Source organism: Emydura macquarii, unplaced genomic scaffold, assembly GCF_026122565.2.
Source record: "Emydura macquarii macquarii isolate MOO-44397 ecotype Brisbane River unplaced genomic scaffold, CSIRO-AGI_Emac_v2 contig_2292, whole genome shotgun sequence".
Lineage (NCBI taxonomy): Eukaryota > Metazoa > Chordata > Testudines > Chelidae > Emydura > Emydura macquarii.
This window is the reverse complement of record NW_027132429.1, coordinates 2,507,685-2,532,375: the sequence shown is the minus strand read 5'-3', so window position 1 is coordinate 2,532,375 and position 24,691 is coordinate 2,507,685. Positions and strand designations below refer to the sequence as shown.

At 56.0% G+C, this 24,691-nt stretch overlaps 1 protein-coding gene across 2 annotated transcripts; it reads left to right on the top strand.

The window, feature by feature from the left end:
* Window positions 1-23,509, top strand: LDLR (low density lipoprotein receptor). 2 transcript variants are annotated; one of them, XM_067560546.1, is made up of 18 exons: window positions 1-250; window positions 9,306-9,428; window positions 9,913-10,035; window positions 10,661-11,038; window positions 12,522-12,644; window positions 13,243-13,365; window positions 13,760-13,879; window positions 14,564-14,689; window positions 15,250-15,421; window positions 15,769-15,996; window positions 16,248-16,366; window positions 17,121-17,260; window positions 17,734-17,875; window positions 18,056-18,205; window positions 18,481-18,693; window positions 19,332-19,409; window positions 19,976-20,133; window positions 20,541-20,935. In XM_067560546.1, exons 1-18 carry the CDS (start codon window positions 184-186, stop codon window positions 20,835-20,837), a joined length of 2,880 nt encoding a protein of 959 aa, XP_067416647.1. In that variant the 5' UTR covers window positions 1-183; the 3' UTR covers window positions 20,838-20,935. The 2 variants fall into 2 exon arrangements, with proteins under 2 accessions (XP_067416647.1, XP_067416648.1); XM_067560547.1 differs by lacking the exon at window positions 20,541-20,935 and adding an exon at window positions 20,960-23,509 and having other exon boundaries at window positions 7-250.
* Window positions 23,510-24,691: the final 1,182 nt, after the last annotated feature.

Sequence of the window (24,691 nt, the reverse complement as noted above, 5' to 3'; positions counted from 1 at the left end):
GCCGCGGGGCGGTTTGAAAACGGATCACCCCACCCGAAACCCCGCCCCGGGCCCGGCGCTCGTTGAAAGGCTGCGGCGGAGGCAGCCGGCGACTCCCAGCCCCGCGTGCGCCCGGTGTGCCTGCAGCGCCTAGCACCGGCCGAGACTCCCCGGAGAGCCGCGCCGCGCCCCGGGACCGGCAGCATGAGACGGGCCGGGCTCGCAGCATCTCTCCTGGCGCTGGGCTTGATCCGGATCGCTGCAGCCGCCGGTAAGAGCCGCCCCCCCCCCCCCGATTTAACCCCTGCCCCCCCATTTAAATGACCGAAGAGCTCCTCTGCCCCGTTCCCCTGCAGCTCTGGGGGGGCTCCACCAGCCCCCCAACTTCTGGCCCCGCCGGCAGTGCCTGGGGGCGGCGAGTGGAGGTGGGGGGCGACTGGAGGAAAAGGGGTGACCGGGTGGCTCCAAAAACGCTTGGCCCTTTGGTGCCCCCCCCCCACTGCGGCGGGGGTCAGGTAGTGACACGAATTCCCTCCCCCCCCCCGCTTCCCAGCAGCGAGTGGGGGGGGACCCCGCTTTTTTCAGCCGGCAGAGCTTTTCCACCCCCCCTTCAGCGTCTCAGATTGGGGGGGGGCTGTCAAACCGCGTCCTCCCTGGTGTGTATCTGTCATTCTCCTGCGGGGGGGGGCACCTCACTTCTCTCCCTGCCTGGGGGGGGGGTTCTCTCTAAGGGAGATGGTAATATCCCCCCGCCCCCGGTGTGTGTGTGTGGGGGGGTCCAGCTGGATTAAAGTCCCCTAGGGCCCGACTCTCTCCACCTGCCCCCTGCACAGCCAGCTGCCTGATTCACACCGGATTCTCCCCTCCTCTTGGCGGGCCTGACTCCGGATTGACACCTGAGAGCAGATTCAAACCCTGGACCTGGTGGGGGGATCCTCTGAAGAAGGGCTCAGTTGCTTCTCCCCCCCCCCCCCCCCCAGCTAAGCAGTTACCGACCAACTTTTGTTTTAAGGGGCCCAATTCTGCTGCCCAGAATTGGGTGAAGGGGCCTGTTGATTTAAAAGGGGGTTTAGGCACTTGTGAGCCTAAACTGCCGCCAGTGGGAGTTCGGTGCCAGGCTCTGGGCCCTGGCTCGGAGGAAGGGGCTGTAGGATCCCTTGGCCCGTGACTTTACTGGTCTGGTGTGGAAGGGAAACTGGGCTTTTCCCACCCAGCCAGCTGCGGCTGGGCCCTGTGGTGGCCACATTAATTAACAGCTGATGAACTGGAAGGGGGGGGTGTCCCTGGGTCGGTGGTGCTGACCATGGCATCTCTCATGGGGGGGGAGTCTGTTTAGTGGGGGGCTTAAAACTTCATTTAGAGGCTGGGGCTTCTCAGAGGCGGCTGGCTGGGAGGAGCAGGGAATGGGGCACAGCCGGCTTGGGGAGAAGGAATGATGGGGGGGACACACGGACAGTGGGGCTGTTCTGGGTGTGGATCGGATGGGGGGGATGTCTGGTGGGGACCTGAGTGGGAGGGGGGCTGCCTGGTGGAGCTATTTTGGGTGGGGATTGGGAGAGGGTGAATGGTAGGGATGGGAGTCTGAGGGGGTGTATGCTGGGGGGGCCTGGGGGCTGTTGGGGTGGGGCTGTCTGGGGATCCAGCATAGGGGGTAACAGTTTCACAGAGCGGGGGGCACTGAGCAGGGGTGACTGGGGTGGGCGGTGGCACCGTGGGGGGGGTGGGGCAGCCCCTCCCTCGGTCTATCCCTGCCTGTTCTGGCGCGCGCTGGGCTCTCCCCTCGCCCATTGGCTGTGATGGCAACTGGCCACCCGTGAGGCCCTCCCTATCTGGCCAATGAGAGCTGGTGTGGGCGGAGCCTCGCCCTGGTCTCCATAAAAGAACCTCCCTCCCTCAATGTCTGCATCAAACCCCCTCCCCACAGGACCCCCCATGTCTGTGCTGTCCCCCTGCGCCCCCATAAGCCCAAGGCAGCCCCCCCATAAGAGCCCCATGGTGTGGGTGCTCCAGCCCTGGCCCCCTAAGTCACCCCCCGCCCTCCAGTGAGGGGGAGCAGGGCATGGGGCTCCTGGTGCAGCTGCTCACAAAGTTGCCTTCGGTGGCAAGGCCTGGCCCGGCGAGGTGAGCGGTGGCCCCGGTTGCGGCTCAGGCCAGGGCCTGCTGCCCTGAGCTGTCTTGAGCCGCCTGCACGTTTCCATACGTACGGGAGCTTCGGGGCCAAGGCCCAAAGGCGACGGCCCCAGGGTCAAAGCCCTGTCGCTCTTGGCGCTGCCAAGGGCTGGTCTAAACCAGGGAGGTCCATCTGGGCGAGCCTGGGACGCCGTGTGAACCGTCCTGCCCTGTCCCTGACACCCAGGCGTCTTCCTGCGCTGTCTACGGTGTGGTGGGTGCTTCGGGAGCAAGGATCTGGCATTGCTCTGCCTCGTGCGTCATCCTACAGCGGTGCAGGAGCGTGGGGCACCTGGGCTGAAGGGCTTTTTCTACAGCCCAAATTCCTGTTGGTTGTTTAGTGGTGCCCCTAGCGAGTGTTGGACTTGGGCTGTGCTTCCCTGCCATGTCTCTGTATGATCTCCCTCTCCCCCCCCACATTTCAAAGAACGAATGCTAGCATTGGAAAGGAGAGAAGCCCTGCATGAGAGGCTACGAAAGATGAACTGATCATCTCAGTATTTATTAGGGCATGTCTGAAGCTACGTAATCAGTAGAACGGCTTGCATCCGCAATATGCAGCCGTGCCAGATTTTACTTTGCTAGATTACTTGTAACGCCCCTTTAAACCCGACACGTCTGGTCTGGAAGACAGACTGGTGGCCGGCAGAACTGTGTGATTTGTTTCTAGCACTGTCCGGTGCATGGCAGGGCTTTGGAAGCATTTGCTATAGCTGTAAATGCTCCTGTCCTGCGTCTTGTGTGTCAGATTTTGGTTCAGGATCGCTCTCTCCACCTGTTAAAAATGCCCGTGCGGCAGTGAGCTCTTGGGGTGTTTCTATACAGTGCTCTCCTCAGGTGCTGCTCTCTGCAGCCGGCTAATGTTGACTGTGCTTTGCCCGAGAAAGCATAGCAACTCAGTTGTGCATGAGTTTGTAGCTGATAGTTACGTCTCTGCATGCAAATATCTACCTGTCAGTTCAGCAACCGCAGATGTTGCTATAGCGTGACGTTGCATTCCCATGTACCTGAATTCTCCCCTGCACGGTGCAAACTCTGGATCTGGGTCACTGGGACAGCAACTCACAGCCATGTGGCTAACAGCAGTGCAGCGCTGTATCTGTTCACGCTGTGCTGGCCGCTGGCGAAGTGCAGCCACTGTGCTAGCTGGAAGCCCGGCAGTGTCTCCAGTCACAGAGCCCCGCAGCCTGGCTCGAGCTAGCACTTCTGTTTAACCGAGCACCGGGTTAGCTGAAGCTTTCAGCTGTCCCCCCCCCGTGCCGTGCGGCTAAATGGGAGTGGACAGGAAGTAAAGCAGAGGGAGGTTATACTACCGTAGGTGATGCCTGTGTCTTCCCTCGCTACAGCATTCCTTTAACTGAAGCGAGAGGCTGTCATTTTCCTGTCAAACTCCCCCTACCTCCGATTTCACCGTGGCGCGGGAGTGTCCTGAGAAACGAATCCTTCCTTTCAGCCGACCCCTGTGAGTGGCACTGAACATGGGGGGGTTCAGTCAGCAGGAGAGGCTCTCCGTACAAACCTGGCTCTCCCTGGGTGGCCCTGCCTGGGCCGTGCCGAGAGCGCTTCCCCCAAAAGGCTGCAGGACGGATCGTGGCTGCTTCCACAGGTGCCTCCTGAACCAAGCTCTGAGGGCATCAAAGTTAGAGTAAGGGCCAGGTGGACCAAGGTATTTAGGCACGTGGAGATGCCGTTAGGTTCTCTTGTAAATTCTGGTAGGTGCCTAACTCCCATTGACTATCAACAAGAGTTAGGCACGTAACTCGGGAGGCTTTGGTAAGTCTGGTCCTAAGCCTGTACTGTACAGTTAAGGCTCTGGAGGCTTGAGTTATTCCTCAACTGCACTGATTTCCCTCCCCCTCTTTTCCTCCCCCATGGACTCCTGCCATCTGCGTTAATTGCTTAGTGCCCTTGGTCTTCTGAAGTGAGATGCCAAGAAAATATTCCAGGCCCTCTGGATCTGCTCCCTGCGTCTCTGGACAGCCTCACCAGCTTCCCACATGCTGACTTTCAATTGCTCGTGCCCTGGCACCACCCACACACAGCAAAATGCCCCCGGCTGTTGGCTGGAGCACAGACCCCGGCACGGGGGCATTACTCGGTCAGCCTTCCCGCCGCTGTCCAGTGGCTGATGCTGTTGCTACGGGGAAGGGATGCTCCATTCTCCTGTGCCAGGGGACGGGGCTTTGCAGTCGGGATTGCCAGCAATTCGAGGAATTTGATTGCATTCCAGGCATTCTTACCCACTCTGCGGGGGCTGGGGTGTTGTGTTTAGCCCCGGCTTGCGGCATGTGAAAGCTGAAATGGCAAGAGTAGCTACAGGCTTTTGTAAACGGCACTTGTGGGACTTGCTAACAGATTCTGCAGCAAAGCCTGAAGTGCTCTGGAAGTGGGTTAGGAATCGGCTGTCACATGAGAGTTCTGTTAGCTACAAAAAACCAAACCAGCCGTAGATCTCTAACTGTAGCAAATATGGAGACCAAAGCTGTATCTGCAGTGAGAAGCATTTCACCTGTTGCCAAGCTTATTGTCCCCCGCACGCATCTGCTGTTTGCACAGCGAGTGTGTGGAGGAATTCTAGAACCGGGCCAGCGTGTGTTTTCCTCTACCGTGCTAGCAACAAACAATACTCCTTTGAACGTGCGTTTTAGGGAAGCTGATTGGGGATGTCTGTATTTGAAAAGGAAGCTTTTTGTAGTTGCGTATCCTTTTTAATGTACCTTTCCAAGGGTTTCTCGGCTGGGCATCTGCCGGCCAATGTGGCAGCGTCTCTTCCATTTAAAGCCCCCCAAAATTATCTGTAAACTACCCGCTGCCTTGGGCAGTTGAACATGGGGGCGACACATGCCCTGACGCTGTCTTCAGAAAAGCAGTTACGAGTTTTCCCCCTCAGGCACTGCTGTCATCTGACTGGTGTCCTTTTCTGGGGCTGCCGCAATTGAAACGTCTAATAAATGCTTTCCGGTTTTTTGTTGGAGCAGCAATAAAATGGTGTGAAGCCGTGTTTAGTTTTAGTGTTTTTTAAATTGACTTTTTGAATCACCATCACCGCTGCTGGCTTATCTGAGTGCACGCCTCGCTGTGCAAATAGCCTTCAGAAGAGACCAACGTCTCTTAAAGGACCCTCTTTTGAAATCAGGATGGATCATGGCTCACCGGGGAGCAAAAAGAGTGAACCTGAGCGCAGAGATTAAAGTGTTCTTTTGAGCAGCCTCCGTCTTCTGCTGGGCTCGCGCCAATGAGTTAAAGGGCAGTGGGCTGCCTTTACTGGCAATGGAACGGCGCTGTTGCAAACTCTGCCTGGCAATCCTTTTCAGTAGCTTGGCTTAGACGCTGCTGGTTTCCAGCATTAATCTTGGCGTCTTCGCTGGCTGCGGCAGAGCAGGACGGTTCTTGCACTGAAGGCGTGCGGGGGGCTGAAAATGTTTACCTGTGCAAGTGAGGCTCCACTCGGCTATGAAACCCGAACGGCTTCCCATCAAACGAGTGGGATAACTCGAGCCCTGATCCTGAAAAGACAGAAATGTGGGCTTCACTCTGCCGCGTAGCAGCCCCACGGTCAAGCGGGTGTGTGTTCCCATGCAGGGCCTGGGCGCAGAGGGAGGCTGCGCTGACTCCAAAACGAAGTGAAGGCAAGGATGACAATTAAGCGCAGTTTTGATGGGTCTGACCAAACCCACTTTGTAAGCAGCAGATCTGCTAGCAGCTCCCTCTGACCGCGGGACAGGCTGTCAGCTGCTCTGGTCCCTCCTGAGGCTGCAGTTCAGTATTTGGCATAGCTGCTGGCGTTTAGTGTGTGCCACAATAGAGGTTGATTTCCAAGCCTTTGGCGCACATTAGGTGACTGCCACGTTGCTGGGACCTGGTTTCCCAGGACATAGAGACCGTTTGCGTTCTTGGCTCCTGCTGCACCTCAGCTGACCTCTGTGTAGCAACGGCCCCGTTTTAGGGCTTGTCCGCCCTCCAAATCCTTGTGTGGAGCAGATGCTCCTGATGCTGTTGGGAGAGTCTCTCCTCGGCGTAGGTAACCCACCTCCCAGAGAAGCAGTAGCTAAATCGACGGAAGAATTCTTCTGTCGACCTAGCGTTGTCCACCCGGGGACTTAGGGGATTTTTATCCCACCCCGACTGACTTAGTTAAACTGAGCTAAGTTTTTAGGGTAGCCCAGGCCTTGGTGGTGCCTGTGGTTTTTGCAGACCCCCTCAAAAGAGACAAGGTTGTGAATCTGTGGGTGGAATTTCCCTCGCATGATCTCAGATACAACAAAGCCCCCGTTCCCGGTGAAACGGAAGGGAAGTCCTCCCTTGCCTGGTGCTTCTCCCCCTAAGAAGAGAGGCAGGCCTGGGTGTTGCTTTTCTGTGGGAAAAACAGTTCCCATTTTTGTGTCTTCTGGTTCACAGGAGGAACATTACAGAGCCAGCCAACCGCTGGTCTCTCAGGGTGACTTTATGCCTGATCGCCCTTGTTCTGACTTCAGATGAAATAAGTGAAAACCACGGCTCTGCTTATGTCCATTTCGTTGTTTGCAAGTTGCGTGACAATTCCAGACCCTGGGAGGGGCTCCGTGATCAGGGCTGGCTGTATGAATGGACAGACTCTGTTCTAGAAAGGGTCCAGTGTGCCATTATCCCTCATAACTGGTTTTGTTGGCTTGCACCTGTAACAAGGTATATACTAGAAATGACCCAACAGCTGCAAAATTCAGCTGGGGGGAGGATTTGTTAATCCAGGACATCTGATTGCCGGCTTTAAACTAGGGATGAGACTTGGCCGAGTAACACATCCGGGTGTGAGGGGAGGGTAAAAGATATTGTTTGCCGGCTGTCGCTTTATGCAAACACCGCGGCAAGGAGCAGTGGTGGAGCTGGGCCGGAAAAGTACCCAGGCCCGCCCCGCCCTGCCCTTCGTGAGGGCTTATCTCTGAAGATTAGTGGCTGGGCTGAGCCCCAGGAGCGGGTGGTGTGATCCTGGCTCCTCCTCGCTGCGTGTTGGGATGACAGTGACGAATATCCCGGGACACTCCCCGGGTTTAAAGGGGGGTGTGAGAGGATGTCGGGTGAGTCAGCTGAAACTCAGCGGCTTGCAGCAGAGGGAGAGAGAACCAGCGCACCGTGAGTCAACGCCTGCCTGACGTGGAGTGCGGGGTGTGTGTGTTTCGTAGGGTGTGGGCTGCCCCTGGGTTGGTCCATGGGGTGTGGGAACCTGCCGGGTCTGAAGAGTTTCCAATCCAGCTAACCCTCCTCTCTTCAATGTAGTTCTGGCCGACCCCAAACGTGGGGGAAAAAATCCTGAGTTGGGTCCTATAAAATCAGTGGACCTTACACATGGATTCTTTCCGTCTGTGATGGGAAGGGTGGACCAGTGGTTAGAGTATTAGCCTAGGAGATGTGCGCTCTGGGGTCAGGTCCCTGCTCTGCCACCGACTCCGTGTGACCTTGGCTCAGTCACTTAGTCTCTGAGCCTCCGTTCCCGTCTGCATGATGGGGATGAAGCCCTGCCGTGTCTCACAGGGGTTGTGAGGATAAAGACATGAAAACTTGTCAGGCACTCGGATATTGTGGGGCTGGGCGCCAGACGGGGACCTCAGGCACGGTTTACTTGGGTGAGGTTTCACCCGGCAACCAGAGTGCAAGGCAGTTTCTCTCTTTAAATAACTGATTTTTGGGGGGAGGGGAGTGGGGTGTAAATCACCTGCCCTCCCCCCGAAGCTGGGGCTCCACAAAGGCTGTCGGATGTCACAGGACTCGCCATAAAAATGGCCAGTGTTGGTGGTGCTGAGCCGTTGTATTTACAGCTGCTCGCGCACATTGGCTAATAGCAGCCGGATCTGGAGCTGACAAAGCCTCCGCTGAGCTCAGTGGGTTTGGACCAGTCCTGGGATTTCTGACGCTGCCCTGTATAGCCGTGACCAGGTCCCCAGCCTTCGCTGTGCTCTGCTCCGGCCTTCCTCCCTCCACCCGGCCCCGAGTCCAGCTTCTGCCCCACAGTGGCCAGGTGCCTTCTGTCTCCTAAAACCCGTGAAATCCCACGGGCCCTGTGCTCTCCACGGGCCGCTGCGCAGAGCTTGGACCTGTTAGGTTCCGGGTGCACACTGAGCAAACGCTTCACAGCGACTAGCACAGACACGGCAGCTGTTTTATACCAAAAACTCCCTGCTCCTTCTGGCGTGTTTCTCTGCTAGGTTGCGAATATTTAAAGAAGCCGGGGGCACCCTCTCCTGTCACTCTGAAGTCACTCCCGCCCCAGGGGTTTCTTTTATTTCATGCAGTGAGTTTCTGCCCCCCCCCCTCGGTTTGGATCAGACCCTTAAACGAATGCTGTTGTCACCCCTCCAACTCCCCCCCACACACACACACCCACCCACCCCCAGAGACTTATTTAGCAAAGAATTCTGCGAGTGTTTCGTAAAGCAGGCGGCAGATGTGGGAGAAGGGTTGTCCGCTGGGGGTCCTGGTCCGGTGGCTGTATTTCTTAGCACGGATTTCACAACGGCTTCCTCTGGATGAGAGAGGAGAGTTAATTTCCTTTTCTCTCCAGCAACACTCCCCCAGGTTTCTGCTTGTGGTGTTGAAAGGGATCCAGGCTGGGGGAGCAATTCTTTAATCCTCAGCCGGCGAAGGGAGACCAGGAATTAGTGCCTTGGGCTAAAAGACCTTCCCGGTCCCACACGAGACCGGGCTGATTTCTATAGCAGTGTGCAGGGACCCGGGGTTTTACAGAACACCTTTCCAAAGACACTGGCCGACGTCTTGGCCCCACTGAAGGACCGTGAATTCACTCTGTGCCTCTGCCGTGAAGATCTTTAAAATTTGGATGCACTCAAGCAGGGGGCCAGATCCCAGTGGAAAACTGGGATCAGCTCCTGTCTGCGATAACAATTTGCATCCAAGGATTGTGGGATGCCTGGCTTCGCCCCGCTTTCCCCAACGGATTGGTTTTGGGCTAGCTTCTCCGCTGGCGTGAATCAGGGTCGCTTCACTGGATTAGTGGTTTAGCTGGCGTTTCTCCTGATGGGTCTAGTCCATAGCTGCATTGGCAGAGATGCTCCTTCTAGAGTATTTTCTAGTGCTCTGCTTAGCTGAGTTGCTGGGCGGCTGCGTCCCCTGGGAGCCCGTTTCACTCTCCCGTCCGTGGCTAACGGCGTGGCTAACCCTTGCAGAGGTGGAGAAATGCGGCAAGAACGAGTTCCAGTGCCAGGATGGCAAGTGCATCGCGTACAAGTGGGTTTGTGACGGCAGCCCGGAGTGCAAGGACGGCTCGGATGAATTGCTGGAGACCTGCAGTGAGTAGCCGCTCAGCGTGTGGGCAGGCCGTCGCCTGGGACTGGCCGAATTCCCGCTGCGGCAGGGGCAGAGAAGGGGCGCTAGGGGGGCGCGGGGGAACGGAGGGCCAAGCTCCCGAGAGCAGCTGGGGAGAGGCTGGCTGGCTTTGCCTCGCAGCATGCAGCCTGGGGGTGTAATTGCGGTCTTAGAAACGCAGCGGGGTGGGTGAACCCCGGGGGCGGCGGAAGAGCTGTTCCAGCTAAAGGCCAAAGTTGGCCCGAGAACAAATGGGGATCAACGAGCCAGGAATCGAGGCAGGCTGGGGCCGAGGAGAAAGTTTCTAAACATCAGAGGGTCGGGGACGGCTGCCAGATGGGGCCAACGGCTCTGAGATGGAGCCGGCTGAGCGTACAGCCCGGGTCATGCGGCGGCGTGGCTGGCAGGGGCTCGTGCTCCTTGCATGCCGCGTGACTCAGGCCATTTCCTGCTCGTCGTCTTTTCCAGAGTCGGTGAAATGCAAACCGGGGGAGTTCAGCTGCGGGGGCCGTGTCAACCGGTGCCTCCCCGAGTCCTGGAGGTGCGACGGCCAGGCCGACTGCGAAAACGGCTCGGACGAGCAGGATTGCCGTAAGTCGCTCTGCTGTTCGCTTTGGGGGAGGAGGGGGCTCCTGGCTCCGGCAGCCCCTCTGGGCCCAAAGATTAACGGTACATCCTGAGCCCCTGGCTTGAAATGCCGGGAGCATGGCCTAGTGGTGAGAGCTTCACGCAGGGCCTTGGGACTCCTGAGTGCCGTTTCTGGGAGGGACTGGTTTGATCTCTGGGAGTCGCGAGTGCAGACTTCTGGCTGCCGCTCTGGGAGAAGAGCGTGGCCTAACGGTGTGAGCAGGGGCCGGGACTCCTGGTCTGATCCCAGCTCTGTCGCTGCTTTGCTGTGATCTCGGGCAACTCGCGTCAGGTCGGCTGGGGTCCAGGCTGCCATCGGAGGCGGGCCTGCTGCACGGGATGTAGCTAGCTCGACTCAGAGCAGGAATCGAGCCCGCCCAGGACCCTGGTACGTCCTCTAGGCTGGCCTGTTGCTGCCGGGGCTTCGTGGCTGGCTCGAGCGGGGCTCTGCGGTGCAGACGTACCCAAGAGGGATAAAGAGCGTCCAGTGCTGTGGCTGAAAGGCTCCACAGGGGGCCCCCGTCTCTCCCTCCCCCACGGTTCTTGGGCCTCCGATTGCATCCCTTGACTTGCCCCTCTCCCTGTCCAGCCCCCAAGAGCTGCGCGGACGACCAGTTCCAGTGCCGCAGCGGGCAGTGCGTCTCCTTGGACTTCGTCTGCGACGAGGAGCACGACTGCGAGGACGGGAGCGACGAGGCCGACTGCCCCGCCCCGACCTGCAACCCCAAAATGTTCCAGTGCAACAACTCGGTCTGCATCCCCAAGCTGTGGGCCTGCGACGCTGACCCCGACTGCCCGGACGGCTCTGACGAGTGGCCCCAGAACTGCGGGGGGCTCTCGGGGCTCAAGGCCGCCAGCCCGTGCACGCCGCAGGAGTTCCACTGCGGCAGCGGGGAGTGCATCCACGCCCAGTGGCGCTGTGACGGCGGCTTCGATTGCCAGGATAGGTCGGACGAGGACAACTGTGGTACGTTCGGCTCCCTGCGTGTTACACCCAAGTAACAAATGTCACAGGAGCTTTTCAGGGGATACGGCAGCAAGCCACGTTTATTGTGAACACAGAAATCTGGTCAATAGCATCAACCCTGTAACAACATCAATATTGTGCTTTACTTAGTGAAATAGTATTAATAATGTAACACTAGGCAAACAGGATTAACGTTGTATCAGTACTACAATTACAGACACACGTTTCCATTGGCACTTTCATGCACACTCACACACACACACAGACACACACACACAGGGTCTCACAGATGTCAGAGTTACCAGCCTCTTGGTGCTCGTGATAGTCACTGACCAGGTGACCATAGCCTGAGGATGAGGAGCAAGGTCCTGCCGACGCACACCGGTACTCCTGGCTGTTGTGGTGATGTTGTAGACCCGAACCTCCAGCCTTCATCTTCTTGTCCCATTGTATAGGGAAAGGACCCCATGTCAGTCTTTGGGTTTTGCACTGTCCAGCTGCATTTTTGGTGTGATTCTTAATCACCCACATTCTTGCAAGCCTGATCAGATTTTGTCCTTTTGAAATGGGCTGGCTCCAAAGTTACCAGGATGGCTCCTCTTCGGCCATCTGAATGGTAAAAGTTCTTCTCTTCGCTCCTTTCTTCTTTCCTCAGGTGTTTTAGTTGAGGCTGGTGTTTTCTTCATGTCTGTTTGTTTGATATCCCTCACTCAGACCAATTGTTCAATCACTCTTCCTGTCTACACCCACCTCAATTGCTCAGCCATTCACACTCCAATCACTCAGGACCAACTCCTAGCTGAAGAACTTACATATTATTTTTAAAGCAAACATTATTTCATTTTTGACAGTGTCTTTTCCAACTGAAGGTAGCGATATTACATTGCCCAGTGTGGCTTTTTATACTTACAAATGTATTGAAAGTGAGTAAAATTAGCAGGTAAAATGGTCTTAAAACAAATAGACGTATAGAAAGTAAGTGAACATTTCAAAGGGTAAAACAATACGAGTCAGCTGAGGTTTTAGCTTTTGATTAAAGTTACCGTGTGTCAGGCTGAAATGCCTTTTGGTGAGCGGGGGTGGGGGTGGGGGGGGGGGTGTTTGTGGCTCTGATCTTTCATGTATTTTTCAAAAACAAGATTTTGGCCAACACATGGGGCTGGGTGGCCGGGGCAGGCAGCAGAGACCTCTTCTGTCAGCTGCTGGTTCCCAGCCGCACGGGGAAGGGCTGACACCAGCTAGCAAAGTCCCCGTCCTCTTACAAACGAGAGGTGTGATTGCACATGCTCCAGACTCTAGCCCACCGCGCAGACAGGCCGTGTGCTTTTTTGGGGCGAGGATTGAAATAAAACACATCAGGAACGAGCAGGGTAGAAAGCAATGTTCGATTTCCCTGGGCAGCAGAAAGACGGGGCCAGCCTATCTGGGGAGCCCGTCTTCGTGGCTGTGTCTCAGTCTCTGCCTTCCTCTCTGTCCCCTGTAGTGAAACCCACGTGCCGCCCGGATGAGTTCCAGTGCAACGACGGGGCCTGCATCCATGGCAGCCGCCAGTGCGATAAGGAGTTCGACTGCAGAGACCTGAGTGACGAGATGGGCTGCGAGAACGGTACGCGGGCGTGGCCTAGCGATGAGCGGGACCGGGGCTGCGACCAGCCCAGCCGTGGCTCCTGAAGCTAGACGGAGGCTGTTTTAAGCTAACCTGCTCCGGTTCTGACCCTAATCTCTGGAGGAGCAATCTCTTCCATAGCCAGAAGTGGGGCCTAGATTCTAAGGGGACAGGGCTAGAGAGAAATTGGGAGAGTCCCTCTTAAACCTGGCAGGTGTCTCTCCAGTGGAAGGACCTGGGTTTTGGCTGACACTCCTCCGATCCCAGGTCTTCCAAGGCGGAAGAGATCCGAGGTTCTCGGAGGCGGGTGGTGGGATTAGCTGCCATGCTGAGCTGGGCTCTGGGAAGAGGGAAGACTGAACTCCACTGGCGGATGAAGTGTCATCCTCACCAAGTGGCCTCCAAAGTGACTTCCCCAGCCATGGCCTTTCCCTGCAGCGTGGGAGATGAGCTGTGCTAGGAAGCCTCTCCGGAGCTGTTGGAGGGTCTGAGCGGGGACAGAGTCGCCGTCCCGCAAGGGGGAAGCGCTCCTGATGGCTCGCAAGAACAACCCAGCGTGAAACTCGAGGAGAACTTTTTCTTCCTTTCTGTCGTGCAGTGACGGCTTGTGAAGGTCCTGACAAGTTCAAGTGCCGCTCGGGGGAGTGCATCGCTATGGACCACGTGTGCAACCGGCAGAGAGACTGCAGGGACTGGTCTGACGAGCCCCTCAAGGAGTGCGGTAAGAGCTGGGGTTGTCCTGCAGCAGGTGTGCGTGGGATGCGGGGCCTTTCTGTACCACGTGCTGCCTTGAGAGCGTTGGGGCCGCAACCAGCTGCCTGGGGGAGGACATCAGGCTTTGTTGAACCAGGGCGGCAAGTTTCCTGCGATTGGCTCGCTCTGCTTTGCTGTTGGACTCGTGGATCCCGCAGACTCTCTGCTCGGCTACGCTGTGGGGTTGGTGGGTTTCGAGAAGGGGCAGTCTGTGTCATTCTAACAAACCTCTGCTCGGGACTGGCTGTGTGAGAACGGTGTGGGGCTGGGTTTGGAGGGACGGGCGGGTTAGGTGACGGTGCTGTGACTTCAATGGGCAGAGCAAAGCCCTTTGGCTCATGCCCTCGCTGGTCTCCTTCCAGATACGAACGAATGCCTGGCCAACAGAGGCGGCTGCTCCCACATATGCAAAGATCTCAAGATTGGCTACGAGTGTCTCTGTCCCGAGGGCTTCCAGCTGGTTGACCAGAAGAAATGTACAGGTAGGTTTTCCAGCCCTCCAGCGCCCTCCCGCCCCAACGTTGCAGCGTGCGGCTTGGACGTCTCCTGCCGGCTGCGATGTCCGGCTCGGAGAAGTCGTTTTAATTCTCTCTGGGGAGGCGATTCCTGTGACGTTGAGCAGGAACGTCTGCTTGCAAGCAGCACGCTTGGAGGCCGGGGAACGCGCCCCACAGCCCCACGGCCTGCAAACACCATTTGAAGTGGAGCTCCTGCTCCGTCCGGCTGATGCAAAGGCAGGTCTGCTGGGTGTGAACGGCTGTGCCGCCCCTTGGGAGCTGCCAGTCTCTTGTTGCTGTGCGGATGGCTTTGCTCGGTCTAGCACGGCCGTCACGCCCCACTGATGGCTCCGAGGACCTTCTCTTGCGCTGGCTGCCGTGCCAAGACTCCGGCCCTGCAATTGGGGCAGGCTGGTTTTTAATTACAGGGGTGAACGTCGCTTCCTTTCTAGAACCCACTCCCCGTTCGAACTGCCAGGTCCCATTTTAACACCTCGGACTGACACGCTTCTCGAGGATCGTGGCTCTGCGACCGCGTGTGGCTCTCAGCCATGTGCGAGGTCTTAACACACGCCCACATCTTTATCTTCCTGTTTAAAATCTCTGCTGAGCTGCCCTGGGCCTCGCGTCTGTTGCGAAGGAATTTAACCGCTTCCTCTCCCTTTGCAGATATCGACGAGTGTCTGAATCCTGATGCTTGTAGCCAGATCTGCGTGAACCTGGAGGGAAGCTACAAGTGTGACTGTAACGAAGGATACCAGATTGACCCTGCTACCAAAACCTGCAAAGCAATCGGTATGTGGACACTCCTGGTCTTTGGTGACCCTCTTCTGAGCTGCGCTTCTGTATCTGTTGCCCAGTCGGGACTTGAAAAAAAAAGAAAAGCTGCAGTGCTAGAAAGCTCCTCTTGGAAACTGGTGCGTCTCTTTCTGTTGCAGTGCAGCACCTTCCAGCTGCATGTTGCCCATCCCAGGTCTGTCTCACAGCCCCTGCTGTTCAGAGACTTTCCCAGCTGCGCTTTGCTTTGTTAGGGTCGGGTGACTCACGCCAAATCAAAGAGCAGGATGTTTGCTTATGAAAACTGGTGACTCATTAATGAGAAGCCGCACTTGCTATCTTCCGGTGCTTGGCACTGCCAGGCAGAACCCGTCCCCGGGGGAAGATGGCCGTGGCCGCGCTTGTGTTGTCACCGTTACAGCAGGTGTCTCGGTATTAGACCATCCCTCTCGCTGTAAAATTCCAGCTCTGCCTTGCTGGTCCTGCCTCCTGTTGATGGCGGGAACCTGGCCCGTCGCGCCCGGATCGATGCCAGCCTGCTGGCCCTGTCTCACGGTCCCTCTCTCCCTTCTCACCAGGCACCGTCGCGTACCTCTTCTTCACCAACCACAACGAAGTGAGGAGGATGACGCTGGACCGCAGCGACTACGGCAGCCTCATCTCCCATCTGAAACACGTGGTGGCTTTGGACCTGGAAATTGCCGAGCGCAAAATCTACTGGTCTGATCTGTCTCAGAAGAAAATCTACAGGTAAAGGCAGCTCCAGCAGGGCGTCCCGGTGACCTCGGCAGGGACGCCCTGGAGGCCTCCTTCCTAGCCTGGGTCCCTCTGAGGCCGAGGCAGCGTGTGCTGGGGACGAGGGTGGGGAGACGCTGGCACTGCCCCTACCTCGTCTGTCCCTGTCCTGTGCACAGACAGAGGACGCTAGTTTTCAGGCCAGCTACTCTGGCATCCTTTCACCCGCACCGAAGTTGGCGCTTGACCCTCTGCTGGGGGAAAACCCGCACCAGTCCTTCGACTTTGTTGGGGCCCTGCTGCTACGATGCCCTTGGTGCCGCTTGGCCAGAGCCCTCACCCGTCTCTCTCCTCCCCCGTAGCACCCCGCTCGACCAGGCTGACAACTCCACCCACCACACCACCGTGATCAGCACCGGCCTCCGAACCCCGGACGGCATCGCGGTCGACTGGGTCCATGGGAACATCTACTGGACGGATGCCGAGCTGGGCACCGTCTCCGTGGCCAGCAAGGAGGGCGCCAAGAGGAAGACGCTGATCCAGGAGCCCGGCGCCAAGCCACGTGCCATCGTGCTGGACCCCAGTCACGGGTATGGGGATCTAAAGCCATGTCGCCGTGGTGCTCAGAGGGAGGAGGGGAAGCGGCAGCCAGGCCCGGGGCCAACCTGTGAGCTTGCCCTGGGCCGTCTGATGTCCTGGGAGGAGAATTAAAACCGAGATCAGCTCGTTTCTTCACGTGAAGTCTCTTCCCAGCGCTGGAGCTTTCTCCTTCCTAGGGTGCTGGATAAGGCGACTGCTGCTTTCTAAATGCTCCTTGTGTTTTCCCTGTCCCTCCTGTTAGCTTCATGTACTGGACGGACTGGGGGACCACCGCCAAGATCGCGAAGAGTGGCCTGAATGGAGTGGACAGCTTTCCTTTGGTGAAAGAAGGCATCGAGTGGCCGAACGGAATCACTCTAGGTATGCGGTGAGAGGCGGGAGTCTGTCTGTCTTTGTCCCACTGTCCTGTGCCGGAAGGGCGCCCGCACAACTTTCCCTTGAGGAGAGTCTGGGTAGGAGGATCCACTTTGGGTTCATGATTCGTTTCCGCGTGGATTTGAAGGATCTGGTTTCACTGGCGCTGTGACGAGGTGAGCCCTCGAGGCCCCTTTCCGGCCTGCGGTTCTGAGAGTCGAAGAGCCGCCAGCCGGCTGAGAGTAGAACTAAGCTGCCGAAAGCTCTTTCCCGGGTGTGGCCCTTGGGCGGCGTCCGTAACAACCGGAGGGGAATTTATGGCCGAGATTCTCAAGTCTGGGATCCAAACATTACGGCCGAAGGGAATGAGTTTCTTGGGCACTTCTGCCACTTGTTTAGGCCCCTCAGTGTAGCTATTCTGAAGGCTCCGTTCAAGAAACGGTCCTGTTTAACTTGGGTTCCTTGGACCTCTTGGGAACGCGGAGGTTTCAGGCGCAGGTACCGGTGGCTCTTGTAGACTGAAGATCTCGTGTCCGTAGCTTTGGGTGAGCGTCAGTATGGAACGGAGCATAAAATGTTCCCGTCGCACGGCTGGATTATCCCCAGCTTGGTAGACACTGAAGCCAGTCATGGCACAGCAGGATCGAGCTGCTCTGGGAGGTCAGGAAGGTCTCGGAGATGAGCACGCCATCTCCCCGTGCGACCGACCTCTGGTCGCCTGTCGCCTCCGGCGCCTTCACTTTCCCCGGGGCTTTTTCAGATCTGGTAAACCAGCGCCTCTACTGGGTGGACTCCAAGCTGCACTCCATCTTCAGCATCAGCGTCAACGGGGGCAGCAGGAAAACCATCCTGGAGGATAAGGAGCGCCTGGCTCACCCCTTCGCCGTCACCTTCTTCGAGGTGAGTCCTGCTTCGAAGCTGCTCCGGCTGGCTGGGCTCCGCCTCGCAAAACCAGGGCCGCGAAATCGCGGGGCCGGCGGCTGCACTTTCAGAAGCAGCTGGTGACTTGGGGGGGGAGGGGGGGCTCTCTTTGTTTGACACTGCCCAACTTGACGCCTTTACAGAGGCCTGGCTTTACAGAGGCCTGTTGGACTAACGCCTTGACAATGCTTTAGCTTGGACTTGAGAGCTGGGGGGACTGCGTGTCCCGTGTGCGTGTCAGGTCCTGCAAGGTCTGGGGCTGGCTGTACTTCGCACCCTGCCCAGTTCAGTGATGCAACGTGTTCTGGGTGCAGGTGCCAGGCCTCGGTCTCGGTCTGTCTCTCAATATTTGCTCTCGCCTCTGGCAGCTCTTTTCGGTGGGTGGGTGCTGGAATGAATCCGGGGCTGACCGGCGGGCGCCTTTTGATGCTCCATCTCTGCTCCCGCTTTAGGATAAAGTGTTCTGGACGGATATCCTGAACCAAGCCGTCTTCAGCGCCAACCGCCTGACTGGCACCAACGTCACTGTGGTGGCTGATAACTTGTTTTCCCCGGAAGATATCGTCCTGTATCACACCCTGAAGCAGCCGGCAGGTATGGAACGAGCCTGTCGCTGCTCCCTCCCCGTCCTCCCATCCAGCCAGGGTGCGCAGGACGTGCGACTCTGCCCCTGCGCTTGGGTCTCGTCCCTCCTTCCCTGGGGCCTGCTTCAGTTTCCGTGGTCCCGCCCCGTCCCTTTCTGTGTTCATGCCTCTGCTCTTCCTGCTCTCCCAGGTGAAAACTGGTGTGAGAAAGACCTCCCCAACGGTGGCTGTGAGTACTTGTGCCTTCCAGCCCCGCAGATCACCCGCCACTCGCCCAAGTACACCTGCGCCTGCCCCGACGCCCTGCACCTCAGCGCTGACATGAGGAGCTGCTCCGAAGGTACGCCCGTGAAATCGGCCAACCCAGCCGGCTCGTTGGAGTTTCCCTGCTGCGTCTGTACTGAGCTTTCTGAGGAAGGCCCAGTCCTGTTGTGCAGGGAGGGGAAGTGTTCCCTGGTGGTTGGAGCTGGGACTCCTGGGTTCTGTTCTTGGGGCAGTCACTGACACCCAGGGAAAGTCACTTCACTTCACCTCCCTAAGCCACCTGTAAAACGGGCACAGGAACGTCTGTCCCCTCCTGGCCGCTGAGTATTTAATTCTCTCTTCTCCCCGCAGCCCCTCCTCCACATCCTGAAGTCCCCGCTGCCCCCAGCACCACGCCTGGGAGACCTGCCGTCCAGACCACGCCTCTGGCACGGCTGCTCACCACAACCGGCACCATGAAGCAGACGACACGGGCGCTGCCTGCCACCGTTTGGGTGCTGAACACACGGGCCGGGCGTGGCCCTGACCTCACCACGCCGGAGATGGTCACCCTGTCCCAGCAGGGTGAGAGCTCCTTTCTCTTCATCACGCCCCAGACCAACCCGAGGGGCAAACAGCCTCCCTCGGTCAGAGCCAGAAATGCTGTCTAGTTGCTGAGCATAGGGGACTAGGAATCTAGACTCCTGGGCTCTCTGGGAGAGGAGTGGAATCTAGTGGTTAGAGCACGCAGGACTGGGAGACAGGCGTTCTGGGTTATGTTTGCAGCCCTGGGAGGGCTGCACGGTCTAATGGTTAAAGCAGGGTGGCGTTGGTGTCAGGATGCCTGGCTTCTGTTTTCGATGCAGGGAGAGGAGTGTAGTCTAATGACTAGACGGGGTGGGGGGCGACACTGAGAGTTGGGACTCCTGGGTTCTAATCCTGCCACCAACTTACCAGGTGACCTTGGGCAAATTGTTTTCTGTGCCTCAGTTTCCCCACTGTAAAAGGAGGCCAGTGCAATCACATGCGTTCAGCTGCAAAAGTTAAAGCTGCGATTCAGCCAGTCGCTCTGTTGGAGCGCTCGACCCCTGTGCTGGCGGGGTTTCTGTGCTGCACCTGGGGTAGACATGCTTGTCCAATAAAGCCGTCCTGTCCCATCCCGTCTGTCCCGGGAACTTGGCTCCCGCCCCTCGGCCGCGTGCTAACTGGCGTCTTCCCCCCAGCCCGCAACGACATTGCTGCCAATGCCAACACGGAGAAGCCCAGCAGCCACGCCGCCCTCTCCGTTGTCTTGCCGCTGGGTAAGTTCCCTGAGCATCCTCCCAAATCGCCAGGGCCCTGGATCCCGGCTGTTCCTTGCCTTCGCTGCGGGGGCGGTTTCCGTTGGTGGCTGTAGAGGTCATCTGCTGGACTCGGGAAGGAAGGCGTTAGCGAGCACCATGGGGGGGCACCACGGTGGGGGGGGCTGCCTCTATTGCCCCATTGGCACAATGGGGAATAACAGCGCTGCTGTGGGGATAAATGAAGCCGATTCCGAGGCACCTGGGGACCATCTAAGTACCTGAGAGAGAGAGCTCAGTTACTTCTGATTTTTCCCAGCCTCGCTGTTTCTCTCTGACCTCAGTGCAACCCCCTGTGTGCGTAAATGCTCCGCTGGGTCAGGACCAGTTAGCAGGGCTCTGGGGCCCATGGGAATTTCACATTCTGGTGGTGAGAGATCCGGCTTCCGTACTGAATGGATACGGGCCGCGCCCCCGCCTCCTGCAGGTGGGGATGAAATAGGACTGCCTGGGTTGTGTGTTAGAATGCAGCTACAATAACGTTGCCCTTTCCTCTCTCCTCCTGCCCCCTGTCGTCCCCCCCCCAGTGCTCATTAGCTTAATTGCCTTCGGTGCTTTCCTGGTGTGGAAGAACTGGCGTCTCAAGAACACTAACAGCATCAACTTCGACAACCCGGTCTACCAGAAAACGACGGAGGACGAGATTCACATCTGTCGGCGGCAGGACGGGTACACGTACCCCTCGGTAAGTTGGCTCGGCTCCCGCTCCTGCGTTCCAAACACGGTTCCTCCTCGGACGCCCGTCAGGAGGCCGTCAGCCCCTCCCTGAGATGCAGGTGGTGAGGAGCCACTGTCCCCAGTCTGCTCCGCTATGCGTCTTCCCAGAGCCACAGGTGTGGGCTGCATGCGGGCTGGGCAGGCAGCCAGGAGCGGCTGAGCAGAGTTTTTAGAAAATTAAAGGGTTTGTTTTGGTTTTGAGCCTTTTTAACTGACGGGGATTTTTTTAAACAAAAGGCTGTTGCAAATCTGAAGCCGACACATCTCGTGTGGGCGTGTGGAAGCTGGCCGCTTCTCTGGTTTTAAAAAATAAATCCGTAAAATGGGCTCCTCTTCGAGAAGCACTGCGGGGTCACTGAATCCTCTTTGTCACAGGCTTTCACCAGCTCTGCTCCTGCGTTCGCTGCTCGTGCTCCTTGTGCTTTGGCAGTCACTGACCCTCTGAGCCAGGCCTTGCTGGGAGGAAATCTCACACCCGCTCGGACTTCCTGGGGACACCCCTGCCCTCTACCTGATGGAATCGGAATAGCTTGGCTGTGTCCTAGCCCCTATACTGCCAACAGCGAAGAGGGGTTCTCCTTTAGCACAAGCAATTTCTCAAGCAGACGTTTCTGCGTGCTGTTTCCCAATGGCCGATCCATCCCAGCTATCCAGGATGTCCCAAAACAGTGACAAACCATAAAGTCTGAAGCAGCTGCCGATTTGTTGGGATTCTGAGGCGTAGCTAGGTCTCTGCCATATCCCGTGAGAGCGAGAACTCCTTTGGTAACATCTGAAATCTGCTTCCTTAACAGAGACAGATCGTCAGCTTGGAAGACGACGACATCGCGTGAACCGTGGCCCTGGGGACGAGGTGCCTCTTGCTGGACTTCGCTGCTCGTCTCACAGGAGAGCGGGACGCCCCATGTCTTTCTCCTGCCCGACTTGATTCTTTCATGACCGTCCAACCCACCGGGCCGCATCACTTCCTGAGTAACTTGACGAGCCTTGCGCTTCTTACCCCCTCCCCCACACACACTGTTCGCTTGGATCTCGGGGGAGGAAGCGCAGGTGGTTTGACTCCTGGTTTTTATGTTTTATATATTTAATACTTTTTGTACATGATGCAGTCAGTCCCCCTGACGACGTGCCTGCTGCTTTTCTTCCGTTTTCTCTGGGGAAGCGTGGAGAATTTTTCTTGCGTGTGAAGGAGAAAAGAAATGGGGTTGGAAGGAAACACGACGTCTCTGGATACGAGGCTGGAGGCTCCAGATCTTCGGCTGGGGCCACGGTTGGGTCAATTTCACTAAAGGACAAACGAGCAGGAAGGATGATCCATAACAGGGACTTAAAAAACCAAACCAAATCGGTGCTGCCATCACATCCCTGTTTAGTGTCTGTCTGTCTGTCTGTCTGTGCGTGCACCCCTTCTGGGGAATGGCTGTTTGCTTAGATCAGGAACCCTGCCCCACCTGCCCTGACACACCTGGGTGCCATCTCCCTTTCCCAAGCAGGAAAAGACTCTTCAGGATCCCCCGCCCCCAAAACGGTCCAAGCCACGTGCTTCTCTGGGTCAGGGAAACTGGCCAGGCTTATGCTGAACAAAGCGGGGTGGTTCCAAGGAGGCGGATCAGTTGTGGTCTCCCTTTGCCAATTGCTGTCTCATGTCCAAACGTCATTTTCCCCTCCCCCGCCCGCCTTGCACTTTTTTAGTTTCTTTTCAGGGGTTTGTATGTTTTTGTAAAGTTTTTTATGACTTTTTTTTTTTTTTTTTTTTTTTTTTTTTTTTTTCATTTTTCCCCTCCCTCCCTTTGGCGATATGGGTCTGGGTAGAGCACGGGGAGAGCCAGGAAGAAATCCAAGTCAAGTTCCAAAAGGTTTTGTTGCATTAGCTCTGAGGGGATGCTTCGTCCTGTAGATCCTTGGACATCTGGCAGGTTTGTGCTGGCCAGGACAGTAGGAAACTGAAGCCATTATACTGTGTTCGGACTTTTTATAACTGTTTACAGGTGCCACATGCCTTAGCACTTTGTGGCTCGATAACATCTCTGGGTCAGCTGCCTTCTCCCCTCCCCAAATTCCTCTCTCCCTTCCGCTTTGTTCGAATGCTTTTATAGCCCACCTTCTCTGCGTGTGTCCTTTTCAAAATGTTTTGTGCATAAGGATTTGGTAGTTCACTCGATTCTGCACCCTACCAAAAATACCCCCAAACGAAAAGTCTGTGCCTATTTTTTTAAGGCCTTTGTGAGCGCCCAGAGCTTGCTTCCCACCTCGGTACCTGAGTTTTGAAATCTATTCCCTATTTGCCTATATGGACTGGCGGCCGATTGCCCACACTTGAGTGATTTCACTCTCCAATCTTTGTGCAGGAACCAGGGCTTACATTGGCCTTTCTGCTCTGATTCGAACTCAACTCAGTCTGTCCTCAGTAGATTTTTAAAAAAAAAAAAAAAAAAACTGCTGGCTCCAGGCGGGTTTTAATGAGGATGTTGGGGGGAGCCAGCGTCCTGTGACCAGATCTAAAGGTTCAAGATAACAGAGGCAACTTTACAGCCTTGGCTTAGCCCTCCCTTTGACAGAGGAAACAAGCTACAGCCCCCCACCAAGAACTCCCCCTCTTTTGCCTGAAGCTGTGAAAGATTCAATTTCTTTCTTGTTTTGAAGGGTGTAAATAATAGCCGTGTACAGCGTAGATGTTATATATTTCCTTTGCACAAAAAACCTGCCTTTTTTGTGTGTTGTCTTGTTTTGGTTGGAGCTGTTTCCTGTATGTAAAATACGATTTATTTATTTTCCTGATTCATGGTTGCTGAGTTAATTCCATCCTTTGTCCATTCCGTTTTTGGGGGCGGCGGGGTGTCTCCTCCCATATTTAAGCTTTTAATGTCTAAAGAGATATTTGCACTACGGAGTGTGCCCCTGACCGCTGTACGTGTGTGGCCATGCCATTGGGCGAAGTGTCAGATTTCTTTTTTTATTTAATCGACGTGTTTAAAATTTCTAGTCTAATGGGATCAATTAAATTTTGGAATGGAAACGATTGGAATAAACTTCGCCGTCTCCTTCTCTTCCTCATGAATAGAGAATCTTAATTAGTCAAAGTTCCCTTTCTAATGAGGGGAGCAGGGTTTCCCCTAGTTCTACTGTCTCCCTGTTCAGGAAAGCTTCCCCTGCAGCAGCCCCTTAAGCAGGTGCTGACAGTCACAGCTGGGCTTTCCCGAATGGATTTAAAAAAAAAAAAATCTGACCTGTTCCTTATCCCGGACGTTTCCAGGTTCTCTCCCCATCGGGCCTGGCCTTTGTGCTGATCCTTAAATCATCAAGTGGGCAACATGTATTGATCTGTGTGTCAGTTGCAGCCAAAATAATCATTACACGTGCCTATTTATATATTAAAACACAAAGAAGACATCATGCAGCCACTGATTGTGTAATATTCCCCAGCTGTTTACCCTTCACCGAGGGGCTTTGATGGTCTCTCACTGGGTTGCAATGGGATTAATCATTACACTCGCTATATACCTGGAGCATGATTATTGCTGCTGATTTAAGCCAGGATGGCTTCAGGAGGTGGGGCATCGTATTGATGACAGCCAGAGATCGATCAGAATAGGCAGTGGTTTTTGTCCAGCTGCGGGATCCATTGTAACCAAAACTGAACTTAGTTCTTCCTCGAGATTTTGAATGTGTCACTCAAAGTCTCGCATGTGACTTCAGAATAAAGCACGGGGGGGGGGGGGGATGTGCTTGCAAAGCCCCCAACGTATTTCAACAAAGCGACTCTTAAAGGAAAGGGGGAAAAACCCACCCACCCTCTGGTGATGGTTTTCTCTAGGAGGTTTAAACTGTTGCCTTTTATAAAAAAGTGACTGCAGCCCATACCAGCCGCCCGTATTTTGTGTCCTATCCCTTATCTAAACCAATTTTGAATATTGGGCTTTAAATCAAATGGGAACTGGTGTCTTTCTGTCAAAGACAGAGGCCTTCTGCCCCTAAGAGTTCTGGACTCAGGGTCCTGGGGAACCGTTACGGAAAAGTCTCCTTTTGTGGATCGAGATGATAATTACACACGTCTGTCTTGGCTTTACCAATCAGAGGGTTTTGTCTTTTTTTTTTTTAATGGCAAAGCAATGGAGGGCAGTCTTGTTTTGCAGAAGACCTGATCCAAAGGCCATCCGTCTCCGGGGCTTTGAATCAGGCCTAGAGAACAGAGGCTGGGGCATGGAGCAGACGTGCTTCAGCTACTTCTCTCGTCCCGTTCTCCACCAGCAACCTCCTCCTGACAGAAGCCAAGCTCCCTGCCCTGTCAGTGCAACCTTTAAGCCCCTTGCTTTCTCCAATGACTTTTTACACGTAGCCTATTTTAGCGGCTCACGGGCCGTTCCGAAGCAGGTTGAGTGAATGAGAATTTCTCTCCGGGTTGATTGTGTTTGCCCTGATCTTAGCTCCACAGGCCCTGGCCCTGCTCGTGTTGCTCACGAAGAACCGGTGCTGGCTGGGCTCTTTCTGGCCTTGCAGCTGCTTTGTTTCATGCTCTGAATATGCAC

What these genes read in the sequence shown, in the direction of transcription:
- LDLR (XM_067560546.1), top strand. Translation starts at nt 184, where the DNA reads ATGAGACGGGCCGGGCTCGCAGCATCTCTCCTGGCGCTGGGCTTGATC. An exon ending in TGAATTGCTGGAGACCTGCA is followed by an intron (nt 9,429 to 9,912) that starts GTGAGTAGCCGC and finishes CGTCTTTTCCAG; the next exon opens with AGTCGGTGAAATGCAAACCG. An exon ending in CTCCGTTGTCTTGCCGCTGG is followed by an intron (nt 19,410 to 19,975) that starts GTAAGTTCCCTG and finishes TCCCCCCCCCAG; the next exon opens with TGCTCATTAGCTTAATTGCC.